The sequence below is a fragment of the Esox lucius genome, chromosome 11, assembly GCF_011004845.1.
Source record: "Esox lucius isolate fEsoLuc1 chromosome 11, fEsoLuc1.pri, whole genome shotgun sequence".
NCBI classification, from domain to species: Eukaryota; Metazoa; Chordata; class Actinopteri; order Esociformes; family Esocidae; genus Esox; species Esox lucius.
In genome coordinates, this window is record NC_047579.1 from 22,775,023 (window position 1) to 22,789,072 (window position 14,050).

General features: G+C 45.7%; 1 protein-coding gene across 2 annotated transcripts in view; it reads left to right on the top strand.

The window, feature by feature from the left end:
* prkar1b (protein kinase, cAMP-dependent, regulatory, type I, beta) overlaps window positions 1–3,156 on the top strand; it is a 97,516-nt gene extending 94,360 nt beyond the window's left edge. For both annotated transcript variants that reach the window (XM_010889451.4, XM_010889452.4), the window contains 2 exons: window positions 1,871–1,952; window positions 2,779–3,156. In XM_010889451.4, coding sequence (XP_010887753.1) covers window positions 1,871–1,952; window positions 2,779–2,951 — 255 coding nt within the window. In that variant the 3' untranslated portion in view covers window positions 2,952–3,156. The remainder of the gene's footprint in view (window positions 1–1,870; window positions 1,953–2,778) is intronic.
* The last annotated feature ends 10,894 nt before the right edge of the window (window positions 3,157–14,050 follow it).

Below are 14,050 nucleotides of genomic sequence, written 5' to 3' on the forward strand. Positions count from 1 at the left end.
TGAACAGAGCAGAGAGCTGGGGATTAGACTTAGATCTCCGGCACTATCAGCTCCATTTAAATGAACACGCGGACAGCCTCCCTGCGCCCTACATAGTGACCAGGTCCAAAGTAGTGCGTTAAAGGAACAAGGGTCCTTTGGGACGCAGGATTGCTCTACACCACACAGGACAGAAGACGGCGACTCCCTGCCAGCTGGGACGCGGCCCGACGTGGCTGGGCCACCTTGGACGACCCGGCGACATCCGTCAGCGGCCGCCCGTGAAATGGAGCTTGTTCCAGGCTGACTAAGTGTTTCCCAAATCCACGGGCCCTCTTAGTCAACAACCGGCGCGCTAGTCAACAGATCCACTGGCGTTGCTATGCCGCGCACGTGTTTACCGTTGCTTAGTTCCTCGCTAGGGAATGCCCGGCGGAGTGCGACCGTGGCATTAAAGAAGCCCACGCGGGCCCACAGCGTACGTAGCCTGCCAGCAATTAACAGGGTCAAGGTAAATGTTGAGGCATAGACTTCCCTGTTATATACGTTCTGCCTTCACTGGAGCACAAACATATGCCCGATCACCTGCGCGGGTCGTGCCGTCACATACACGTTCCCGCTTTGCAACATGTGTAAGGCGGCAGAAACACGGCGACGCATGTACACACCTGGCAGCGTTCTTGGCGTATATTCAGTACGGTACTGCTCATACGCCGACGACTTAGCTTGCGCACGCACACCCTAAAACATTTCAACAGCTGCGGCCGATGGATCAGTCGTGTTTTAGTCTTTTTTTCTCCGTTGTGCTATTCGGCTGGACGGACACACACGCACACGCACGCACACGGATAGACTTGACGGTTAGATTTGATTTAGGCCGTCCCGCAGACATCAGCTGGTTGTGTCTGTGTTCATGTGAGGACTGGATGCAAGTCTGGTTTCTTGGGAATGTGCTTGTGTCTGTCTGTGTGTGTGTCTTTCTGGCACTGTGTGGGTGTGTGTGACCTGTGTCTTTGTTTTTGCTCTGCCTTTTATTGTGCACAAGGGGGCTTGGGAATGCAGCAATGGAAAGCCCTTGGATAGTCTTTGTGTGTTTGTGTGTTGGGGTGTGTGTTTGTGTGTTGGCTTTCCATGCCCTCACTACTGGTTGTGTATGTGTGCGCGTGTGCGCGTGGGTGTAAATGAATGCACATCTAAAGGGGATTAAGTGATGTGTCTTGACCAATAGAAACAGCAGCTACGGAACCAACGAATGGACACTTCTCCCTGTCACAGAAATAAGGCTCTGGGTCTCTTCTGAATGTCTGTGGCTCTAGTCTTTCTGCCTCACATCAAGAGCAACCTGCAGTAGTGAGTGTGTTCCTTTTGAACTCATGACTTTTTCCTGCTCGCCTCCTGCGGGAATCAAACACGCCAACCGGGTGACACCTGCATGTCTGCTTCTATTCTGAACCGCTTGCGTGATACCTTGTTGTCAGTTGGTCAGTCTCTCTGGGCGTTTTTCCTGTGTTCCTGTCGGTTCTGTCTGTTGGTCATGGAGAGCAGGTGTCCCACATTAGACTGGTCTAAATCCTGTGCACCTGCGGTAACGATGAAGTGAAGAATGTCCCTCTCAGGCTAATCCCGCGGGTGGTTTCCAGCTAAATAACAGACCTTTTTTTCATTTCTTCGTCCCTCCCTCCTTCGCACTCCCTCTCCCCTGCCCTACTCACCCCTTCGCCGTCATTCTCGCTTTCTCATTCTGTTTATTTTTTGTTGTTATTGTCCTCCCCCTCTCTTTCCACTGACACCGTGGGGTCAGACAGTCTGCAGAAGGCTTTATGTCCATATAGGACGTTTTAAAACCTATCTGTCTGTCTCTCTCTGTCTGTCTCTCTGTCTGTCTCTCCAGGGTACAGCCTCTGTTCTCCAGCGTAGGTCTGACAATGAAGAGTATGTGGAGGTTGGTCGTCTGGGACCATCGGACTACTTTGGTGAGTGGCTGCCATTACACAGACACACACGCACACACACACACACACACAGTGTTTGTACAGCTACCCTCATGGGGACCAGAAAATAGAAATTGCATGCTGCCTTGCCCTAATCTTAACCCTAAACCTAACCCCAACCATAATCTAACCCTAAACATAACCCTAACCTTAACCTCAATAAAGTAACATTTATGTCTAAACTTTACCTAGATGTTATGCCTAACCTTAACCCTAAACTTAACCAACAACACCTGGACCTTTAAGAAACCCCAATTCTAACTATAAAATCAATTGTAAGTTTGGCCCTAAACCTAAACCCTGAGCCGGAAATTGACTTTTGCCTCACGGGTCCCAATGAGTTCAGTAAGACCTAACCCACATACACACACCCACACACACACCCTCACACACACACCCGCTCACGCACAAACGGTCTTTGACTAACTCGGCATTACAGCCCTTTCATTTTGACATCCTCACATCATACACCAAGAGTTCCTAGTGACATGTTTCACATGCATGTTAAGCATCATGTCCAAACCAGAAGTAAAACCCTAAATTACACAGACAAACAGTTGAGTAATAGCCATGCCTGAGTTAGGCCTTTACTTAGGCTTTGAATTAAATCCTTGACTGAACTTAATGAGGTCAAAACATTTTGGGTCCAAAGGACTTCCCGTTAATTCAAACCAACCCAACAAATATATAAGGACTAAAAACACTGTCATCGTTATGCTCATTAAAATAAATATATAATATGATTATAATTATTATCGATGTGAAAGCCTGAATGGTCGCTGACCTCTGACCCCGCCCTGTCCTCCAGGTGAGATCGCCCTGCTGCTCAACAGACCACGAGCGGCCACGGTGGTGGCCCGGGGGCCCCTGAAGTGTGTGAAGCTGGACCGGCCCCGTTTCGAACGGGTCCTGGGGCCCTGCTCAGAGATCCTCAAGAGGAACATCCAGAGATACAACAGCTTCATCTCTCTCACCGTCTGAGGGGCCTCTGGTGTACTGATGTGGGGGGGGGGGTTGTGTATGACGACAGGGCGTTTGCTTCTTCCTGCCTTTCTTTTCTTCAATTTGGCTCGCTCTGCTCTTTACTTTTTCAATCTTCTCGTGCACTTTGACTTGACCTGCGGTGTCAGTGTAGCTTTTTTTTACATCAACAGTGAAAGGCATGTCAGAATCAGGTGGTGGTGGTGGTGGTGGTGGTGGTGGTGGTGGTGGTGGTGGCGGTGGTGGAGGCGGTGGTGGCGGTGGCGGCGGTGGCGGCGGCGGTGGTGGCGGCGGTGGTGGCGGTGGTGGTGGCGGTGGCGGTGGCGGTGGCGGTGGCGGTGGTGGTGGCGGCGGTGGTGGCGGTGGCGGTGGTGGTGGCGGTGGAGGTGGTGGTGGCGGTGGTGGTGGTGGCGGGTTATGAGGTTGTACTTCACATGGGTCACATGTGTGTCGTTTGGGTCCTATGTCATCCGTTGTGGTAACTGTATATGATGCATGTTCGGTGAGAACGTCGGTGGGTTCCGCTAGTATAGGTCAGGGTAAGTAACGGGCCGAGGTCTGGGGGGGTCAAGGTTTACGCAAAAGGAGGAAGTTGGATGTCTCTTTGTGCACTGGCTGACGTTTTTTTTATTTTTCGCCTTTTGGCGTGTGGGTTCAGGTCGTTAGGGTCGTGGCCGCCGATTCAATGTCAGAGCAGACCCGTCACCTTCGTTAACGTAGAGTCTAGAGATAGGCGTGAAAGCAACTTTTATTCTTGGCTGTTTTATTGATCTCTACACTTTTTGGCTGTGCTTGTGTTGCCGGAGCGAGTGTTGAGTGGTGCCTGTTAGAAGTCCTACTTAGGGATTTTATTAATGGATGCTGTGTCTGTGCCATGTGGAGTGGTGTGTGGCTTTTATTTTGGAAGCATTCTCGACTCGGATGTTTTCTTTTGAGGTTCGTCTAAAGCTTAATCTGTAAGTTGTTCCAAAGGCGCAATAGTGTTATTAGTTTTATTGAACACACACAATCACACGGGCGCAGACACACACACACACACACTTATACACAAACACAGACACACTCTCTCTATTTGTCTCTGTATCACTCTCAGGATTATAAAATCAGTTCCCATACAAATTTCTTACCCTGGATGCTTTATTATCTGATTTTGGTCTGTGATTGATAAGTGAGGTATTTTGCGTCACTTTACAGTTCCTGGCTTTTGGTGAAAACAGCGGTTTTTTATGCCGTTAATTTAAATGTTATTCCAGTGTTTTGAGGAATAGTTAAGTTGCTCACTCTCTAGATCATTAGAAATTGTGATCTTTCTTTTTTCAAAATTGCACCAACAATTGACCGATGGCAGATTTCTCGTGGAGCTGAGCTATAGGACATAATCTTTCTGTATTCCACACTGTCATTGGTTGAATCATTCCATCCTCTTCAGCAAATAAAAGACAAGCTTATAAACTCCACTGGGTTGTTTCTTGATGTCCCTGGTTACTGATTTCATTCCTTCGCTTTTTACTTTGTTTGTTTCTTCTTTGCTGGTGTTTCAGTAAAAATAGACCACTGCCAGTGTTCCTTACCATCTCTTTACCCAGTCTTCCTGTACTACTTTTGTCTTTTTTCTCTATTTCTTTTTGCTCTCCCTCTTTCTTTCTATACCTGCTACAATCTCATACTTTTTATCCGTCTCTCTGTCCTTTCCTTTCTCTCTCTTCTCTGGTTATCTCCTCTCTCGTTCTCCCTCTGTAAGCCAGGTGTCAGTCAACCATCAGTGCAAAGCGGGACCTCAGGATTTCTCACAGCTAGTTTACACTCTGCTGTGTTGAGTAAGCCTTGACACATTCCTCCTCATCTTAAAGCCTGCTAAATCAACTGAGGAATGCACCCCGAACTGAGAGAACGCGGTTTAGCTCCCATTGCACACAAATGGTCTAGCGTGCATACATTTATATACGCACAGACATTGATAGACACACACACTAAGACGTACACACAGACACACACAATAACGTAAATCCCGGAGATTAGCCGAGCCTTCAGTGAGAATGTCGTGGTTTGTTTCGGTCACTACACCAGGACTCTAGCCCCCCGGCAACTCAGTCCATCTCCACAGTTCACCGTATTTATCCACCCTCTCCTTTCTTTTCAGCTGGCATTCCTTCCCCTTGTTTAGGATTCTGGTTTTCTGACTCAAACTTTATTTCTAGTCCGCCTAATTCTTCCTTCCCTTCTTCTCTGGTCTTATCACCCCACTGGGAGATGGGGGGATAATGAAGAGGTTCACTAAGATGGTTTCAGAGGACTAACAATGACAGCAGAGGAAAATATATCTTCACCAGAGCGGAGGACACAGCTCACAACTCACACTGACAATTAAGACAATAAAAGCTGATATGCTCCCCAAAGGCCGAAGGCAGCAGCTATTCTTCCGGAGGTCCATAAAACATGACAGTGTATGTCTCCATGGCCCCTACCCACCATTAAAGGTGCCCACCCCAATCAAAGACAAGATGAAAGCATATGTCCATCGGGAGTGTTTAAGAGCCTATCATTTTATAGCTGTCTTTTCATTACCTACTGCAACAGGAATCGTTCACTGTTTAAGACAGGCTAGGTGAGTATTGTGGAAACAGGACACAAGCAAAGATTTCCATTACAAAGCTTAAATGTCCAATTCTATTTTCTCAAATGTTCACATTACTCACCCTACAATACAAAGACAGGGCTCCATCAATTTAATACGCCCCTTTGCTTCATTGTCTGTTGTTTTTGTCTGAACAGGCCTGGTTTTCTTGTTCATCCCCAACCCGACTGTGTCCTCAGTGGAGCCTGCATGGAGCCCTCTGGGTCTTGGTCAGGTTGTGATCTGGGCGTGTGTTCATAGAGCATCTCAGAGTAGTACTCCCCTGTCCATAGAATCCAATTTATTATGACCAAAAGGCCAAACTAATCTCATATCAGTAGTAATATTCTGAGTCTTGACACACGTACACCACCTGGACATTCAATACAGGGTGACCAGGATCATTGACCTGAAACATAGAGAGCATTCCTCCACAAAGCAGTCATCCAACTCTATCTACCCAGGCCAAGACGGCAGCAGCTCATGCCCAGTCAAAGCCATCCATCCCTGGGATAATGGAAACCTCAGCCCCCTGAAACCTCCAGGACTCAACCTGACAAGAATTAATGTTGTTGAATGAAACAAGGGCGCGATTTAAACAAGAACTGAAAATTACACTGTTGACATTTCGCTTTAACACATCATATTAATTCAGGTTCTCGTTAAGATTAGAACATGAAAGGATGATTCAAGACCAACTTTTTTCCATTTTCTTTTGGGAATGAGAACACTATATAGTGTCCAGGCACCATTGTGAAAAAGTGTTTTGTTTTCCATGTTTAAGATTACAGACAAGGGGGTTGTCATTCACCTAACAAATACTGCTGGAGTCTATTGCAGGGGGCTTTGCTGGCTTATGGCTTTTCCTGCTGCTCTTAACTTGTTCCTCTTTAGCATGAGAAAGAAGGGGGAGAAATTTGGGGATTTAGAGGATCTGAATCATTAAACATTTCTGCTAACCCCAGTCAAGAAGATCAACAACTCTCTTCCTCTTTCTCTTTTCTTTGTCTCCCTTTTCCCTTCTCAGTCTCTCCTCTGTCTCTCCCTCCATCCATCATCTCTCATTTTATTTCTCTCATTTTACTTCTGTATTTCTCCCTCCCATGTTCTCCTCCCTGTCCCTTCACTCCCCCTTTCCCACTCCCTCCACTCCCTCCTGCCTGAAGTGGCGTGGCTGTGTCCTGGGGGTTAGCGGGGCCGCTCTTTGTTGTGGCTGTAGTTGGATGCACTATGGACCCAGGCTCATTGTAGCCTTTCCACGCTGGGTCATCTATGTGCCTGTGAACGGTGAGGGCAGAGGCCCGGGACTCAAATGGCACTTATCACTCACAAACAACGGGCTGAAGGAGGAGAGGGAGAGAGAGGGAGGGAATTGAAGAGGAGGAAAAATATCTGAAATATCTAACTAATATCTGACTAATTCATTAAACTGAAGCTCCTGGCTTATAGTCCCATAGCGTCATATAGAGTAGGAGTGTGGACCTAGTACCTATCCATAGCTATTTATGTTGATCTGAAAAGTTAAACTGAGTTAAGTGGTCTGCCCTTGGGGGAACCTGCTGTATTCCTGTACATTTTTGAGTAGATTAAGTCCAGGATTAATCAATGCTGTAAAGCTTGTTGTTGGTGTAACATTGCTTGGTCAGACTAAAGCAGATGACACTGACACTATAATTGGTTTGAGGGAATAAGCGTCCCTATAATCTGTAGCATCATCACTTCAATGACACATCCATCCCAAATCCATCTCAATGTTTTTAACTTCATAGAAGAAACTAAGAGTGTGTGTGTGAGTGTGTGTGTGTGTGTGTGTGTGTGTGAGTGTGACATCTAGTTGCTGCATTCTTAAAAACAGACCACAGCCTCGGTGTCGTGAGAAAATGTTTTATTTTGTACCTCAGTTTTAGTTTTAACTAGTGAACACAGCCCCCAGGCCTGGACGCTGGCCCTTTCTCTCCCCCTTTCTTTTGTTTCCAGTTTTCCTCTTCGGTTCCCATAGAAGAAATCTTCTTCTTCCAACTGCCCCTTGTCTCTGGCCTTGTGTGCCCCTTCACCACCACAACCGGAGAAAGGAGGGGTACCTGGGGCTAGAGAGAACAAGAGGTGGGAGGTGGACCTGGGGCTAGAGAGACCAACAGGTGGGAGATGGACCTGGGGTTAAAGAGACCCAGAGGAGGGAGGTGGACCTGGGGCTAGAGAGAACAACAAGGGGGAGATGGACCTGGGTTTAGAGAGACCCAGAGGAGGGTCGTGGACCTGGGGCTAGAGAGACCAACAGGTGGGAGGTGGACCTGGGGCTAGAGAGACCAACAGGTGGGAGATGGACCTGGGGTTAAAGAGACCCAGAGGAGGGAGGTGGACCTGGGGCTAGAGAGAACAACAAGGGGGAGATGGACCTGGGTTTAGAGAGACCCAGGGGAGGGTCGTGGACCTGGGGCTATGTGATGGCAATTTCTATGATGCCCCCTAAGCAAATGCCAGAACCCTCACATTCATCTATCTATCTAAACAGAGGGACTTAGTCCTTTAATCAGTAAAAAATACACTGTATTAAGAAATTTCCACAACAGCTAGAGAGACCAACAGGTGGGAGATGGACCTGGGGTTAGAGAGACCCAGAGGAGGGAGGTGGACCTGGGTCTAAAGAGATCCAGAGGAAGGAGGGGGATCTGGGGATAGAGAGACCCAGATGAGGAAGGGGTCCTGAGGCTAGAGATACCCTAAGGAGGAAGGGGGACCTGGGGCAGGAGAGAACCAGAAGGAGGGAGAGATGGCGACCTGAGGCTAATGATACCGGAGGCTGGAGGGGGACCTGGGACTAAAGAGACCATAAGGGGACTTAGAGACCCAGACTAGATTCTACCAGTCCTCCCCCTCCAACCTCCAGCCCCTTGTAAAAAAATGAACCCCCAACCGTCTCTGCTAATGACCAGTCCTTTGACAGTGTCATACGGCTGGTCTGGCTCTAAAGGCTGAGACCAAGTTAGTGACCTCCAAGCCAATCCCTCTCCCAGGCCAGAGCTAAGCTAACCCTGGCTGGACCGTGGTGGGCATCTCTTCCTGCTTCCGGCTAACCCGGTCAACCTGCTCTACATATAGAGGTTTTAATCCTGACCTTACAGGGTCAGAGTTCAACGCTCAAGCTGGGGTCACAGGTGATTGAGCATAGGACTAGCTGATGGGATTGTGGAGTGTTCAGGGATGGAAGGTCTGGCTGGGGGAGCGGTTAGGGTCCCAGCCAGTCGGGGTGGGGGACCAGGTCAGAAGATTAACCACAAGCCGGTCCAGTTGAGCGTTCCACCCCCACCATCTCAGCAGTTCCTTTGATATGACGGTTGGTCACAATGGGAATGTGGGGATTCTGTTGAGTTGTAATGCGTGTTTAAAAGGATGGTAGGTGACCAAATTGTATGAATGCTCGGTACTGCTGAAAACATCATGACCTGAGGTGTGTGCTATGTACCTTGGCTAGATCTACCCATGCTTTAATTAATTAGATACATTCAGTCATCTTCACATTCCAGCTCATGCTTCAACCACACCTGAAGGGTGGATACTGCTGTTCCTCCGGTCACTAACTCTATCTGGCTTGTAAATGTCCATGCCTGTCACAACGTGGCTAGTCAAACACAGAACTCTACTTCACTGAAGCACTGAACCGTCAATCAATGGCCGATTGACCGTCAGTGACATGTCAAGTTTTCTGTGTTGCAAAATAGCTTTTTTCCCATTACTATGTGTGTAATGTCAAGTATTTTTATATCAATATTAAAACTAACATAAAAATGGATTTAAAAATGTAATCAAATCTTTTTTCTCTGCTGTTAACCTATGTGACGTTTCATAGAACAATGGAGTCAGTCTTTGCAAGAGGTAGGGAGCCGGGTTTGATAGGTAGGGAGCAGGGTTTGATAGGTAGGGAGCAGGGTTTGATAGGTAGGGAGCCGGGTTTGATAGGTAGGGAGCCGGGTTTGATAGGTTACTTCCTAAATGTTAGTCAATACAGTTACACAATGTCCACAGTTGTAATTAGTAACGTAATTTATGTATTACTTAAAGTTTGTAACGTAATCAGATTACTTTCATGTTCAGAGACATTAGAAGAAAAAAAAAAGATTGTAACCAATTGGAGAATGCCTATTGCAGGTTCAATCAATAATAGAGTCATTTTAGAAAATGAGGTGAGATGCATCCTGTATCCTTTGATGTATTTAGAACTAGATCTGAGTTCATCTGTGGCAGATTCTATTGATTAGACATTATTTAGAAAGGCACACACCTGTCTATATAAGGTCCTCTTAACCCACAGCAAAAATGTCTCTGTAGACATCCAAAATAAAATTAGGTCAAGACAGGGGAAGGTTGTAAAAAAATTGCTCAACTTTAGAAACTTCCCTGGAGCACACTCTGCCCCATCATTGTGAAACAAAAAAGAATTGGGACCACCAAGGCTCTTCCTAGAGCTGGCCATCTTAGTAACTAGTCAAGAAGGTCCTTGGTCAGGTGGGTGACACAGAATCCAACGGCCACTCTAACAGAGTGCGAAGGGTTTCTCTGCAGAGACAGGAGAACCTGCCAGAAGGACAACCATCTCTGAAGCACTCCATTAATCAGGCACTCCATTAATAAGGTAGAGTGGCTTGATGAAAACCACTCCCAGGTAAAAGGCAAATGACATGCCACCTGAAGGACTCAAAAAACAAGAGCAAAAAGATAATATGGGTGGATGAGAACATAACAGAATTATTAAGCCTGAAAACCAAGAACTACTTCTTGAGACAACAAGGAAACGCTCTTCACTTGGCTAACACCCTCTGTACTTTGAAATTGGTAGTGGAAGCATCAAATTCAGGTGTGCAAACTTGGTAGACACATATCCAAGAAAACTTGAGGCTGTGATCATGATCAAAGTTGCTTCTACAAAGTACTGATTATATTGTCTAGGTACTTATTTAGATGAGAAATTTCACTTTCAATAAATTGGCACACATTTCCAAAACATGTTTTTGCTTTGTGATTATGGAATATTGTTGTGTAGATTGAAGGCAAGCAAATCAATTTAAAGAAATTATAAATTGAGTCAAGGACACCATTTTTTTTTGGATAAAGTAAAAGCTAAATACTTTCCCAGGGCACTGGATGTTTCTGAACCATTGCTTTCTATTTACGACTGGGCTACATCTGTACATCATTCTAATTTATCTAATAACCCTTGATCTTCAAGAATCTCACATTTTATATTAACTTAACCCGAAATCTAAGGATGTTTTTGCCCATTCGGTTTTGTGTTTATTCCCCAAAAGAAATTTGAAAAAGAAATGGTAATTTCTGTAAAAAGATATTTAAATAATTGTACGGATATTCAGAGATGTTCGCATGTACTCTACATTTGTTCGCGTGTACACTAAATTATCTTTTGTCCAAGAACCACTAAATTGCTCGCAGAAACCCGGCAAAAAAAACTGTCACGCTCATGCACGTGCGCAATTATGAACTTACGTGATCTCCGGCACATAAACAAGTGTGAATGTAGCCTATGATTATAAGGGCCCCAAAAGATTGTTTTTCAAATAGCAAATTACAGAAATAAACTGTGATTTACACCTGCGTTCAAGCTGGTATCGAATGGAGATCATGACTCGTCATCCCCGGACAGATGCCGCGAAATGTTACAACCTTCTGTAGACAAATATTTGCCTAATAGCCTCAACAAGTCCTATACGAATTCTAAAACAACATAAAATACCAGATAAAGACAGTTATTGTTCTGAGAATGATGTGTCGGTGGGAGATTACAAAACCAAATTTTTTTATGGGTAGGCAAATATTAATGTAGATATTACACTGTTTTTACCAGCTAAAACTTGAGAAAATGTGTTTAATCCGTCCCTCATCTTGTTAAGCGTGCACACCTTTGCAGGCATGCTGATCACACCCAAGGGCACAACATTTTGGTTTGAATAACAATGTTTTATAACAATTAAATAAAAAATTTTTTTTTTAAGTATTTGTAATCCTGTTGCATTTATTTATTTTTTGCTGGTAATGTAACGAATTACAATTACTGTTTTTGTTATCCACTCCCCAGTCAGGTAGGGGTGTGAATTGGTCCTGAAATCTAATTTCACAATTCAGAAAGTGAAGATATCTGGTGAGACACATTTTATCCATGGTTTGGACTCAGATTTGACAAAAGTTATCTCACTAACTCCTCTACCTTACTTTTTAATACAGGCCTTTGGTGACATCAGATTGGAGTATCTGAAGGGATGAGTAGAGATGCTGTCATGTCGAAAGGTCTTCAAACTAACCCTGACCATGACCAACGTCTAAAACATCGGAATGAGTGAGATGGAAAAAATGAAGAAGAATGAAAGATTGAAGACAGAATCTGTTTGTTTTTCTCTCTTTCTTTCCCAAGCTTGTTATCGTTCCTCATTTCCTGCTGGACGACAAGTAAATAATTCACATGTTGTACATGTTCATCACTGGGAGCCAACCAAACCACCCCCCTCTGCGAGTGCTCATATGTGTGTGTTTGTTTGTGTGTGTGGGACCAAATTGAAGATTGCTGTTCCTTCATTGACTTCTGTCAGTGCTATGTAAATACAAACTATCACAGAAGGTTTAAAAACCATTGCTGAACATCTTTAAGAACCAGCTTTGGGGGTGATATATAAAGACACATGAAGGGCGATACAAGGCCTTTTCTATGAGGCAGGAAAATGATGTCATCATTCTGAATAGTTCGATTTCCACAATGCTTGATGCATATGACTCGACATAACTGGCCACATGCAGAGCAATGTGTGTGAACACAGAAACACATACGCAGGCAAACATGATGACACACACTGCCACACAATATCCTGCCTCGAGGGCCCTGGGGAGACCGCCAAGTGATTGCCTGAATCAATCTTTAACTGGGAGTCCCTGGAGCTCCTTCTCTTTCAGGAACAAAGAACCAAGGTTTAACTGTTCAAACGTGGATCATAGAAGTGTCCAGACTGGTCAGAAACCATGCCATTAGGTGATGGAGATAATTGAGCTGTGTTTGATTTCCTAGTGGACCGTCTCCGGAGTGTAGTGAGCTACTGGTCCACTGGGAGCAGTAAGAACAGACGGGTCAAGAGCAGTTTTTCACTGAAACCATTAAAACATGTCTGAATCAATGCTTCCGGCTTTTGGAACTGACAGCTTTACTCGGGTCATGAATTTATTTTTAGATATCCGGGTAGTGATGGTCCCAACTAATCTGTCTGGCCACATTTTAAGCCGTCCTGAAAAGCCTTCAGGTTGGGAACATTTAATTTGATATAGTCTCTAGTATTCCGCTAACTAAATCAACATGTTTCAGGCCTTTGAATGACATTCCAGTGCAGAAATCCCTCGGCAATTGGCCATGAATCGAAGTGGATTGGACCCCTCCCACCCTCCCTCCATGGATGCCATACTGTAATTCTAGCTAAGTGCAGGTGTCTTACTTCAAATGACACTGCCTGTCAGTGGACTCCCTGATTGTCAGCCCACCCCTGACAAACCCCTCACCCCCTCCTGTTCCCCGGTTTCCCCTGGGACTCCAGGGATCTTGATCAATGCCCCCTCGGCTGGGTTTTAAAGGTGGTGGAGGGTACAGCAAAAGCCAGCTCCCCCCTCTTAAACCCTGATGGAATGTATGGATATGAGTGAGCGCTGTAACCAGAGAGCACCCCTCTCTAAGCCCATAATGGAGCAACTCACTTCACTTCCTGTTGTTAATCAGTTTGTTTTGATTTCTTGAGGTTTTGACACTTTGAGGTCTGTGTGTGTGAATGTGTGTGTGTGTGAGAGAGAGAAAGAGAGCGAGAGAGAGAGAGAGAGAGAGGTGGGGTGTAGCAGGAGAAGAGGGGGTGAAGGAGCCAGGAAGGAGAGATGGAGAGAGGAGAGAAAGTAAAGAAGGACCAACTCTATTCCTACCGGCATGTTCATTTATGTGAAGGACATTGGTGGTTCACCTGCCAACAATTCTTTTCACCTTTTCGTTGTTCCATTTGACACGCACACAAACACACACTCACACACACACTCACACAAACACACACTCACACAAACACAGACTCACAAACACACACACTCACACAAACACACACACACTCACACAAACACACACTCACACACACAGGCACTCACACAAACACACATTCTCACACAAACACACACTCACACGAACACACTCACACAAACACACAAACACTCACACAAACACACACTCACACACACAGGCACTCACACAAACACACACTCACACACACGGTGCCCGCTTCCTCCCCCGCCCTACATCAACATCACCTAAACAGAACCCACAGCTTCAAACAGCAACGTGGTCCACAAAACACCAGATGATAACCGCGCCAGCTGAGGGGTTCGTAAAAAGTTGGGGGGGGGTCCTACCTCATCTCTCTCTCTCAGGCACGCATAACCCCCACACACTTAATGACTCCTCTTA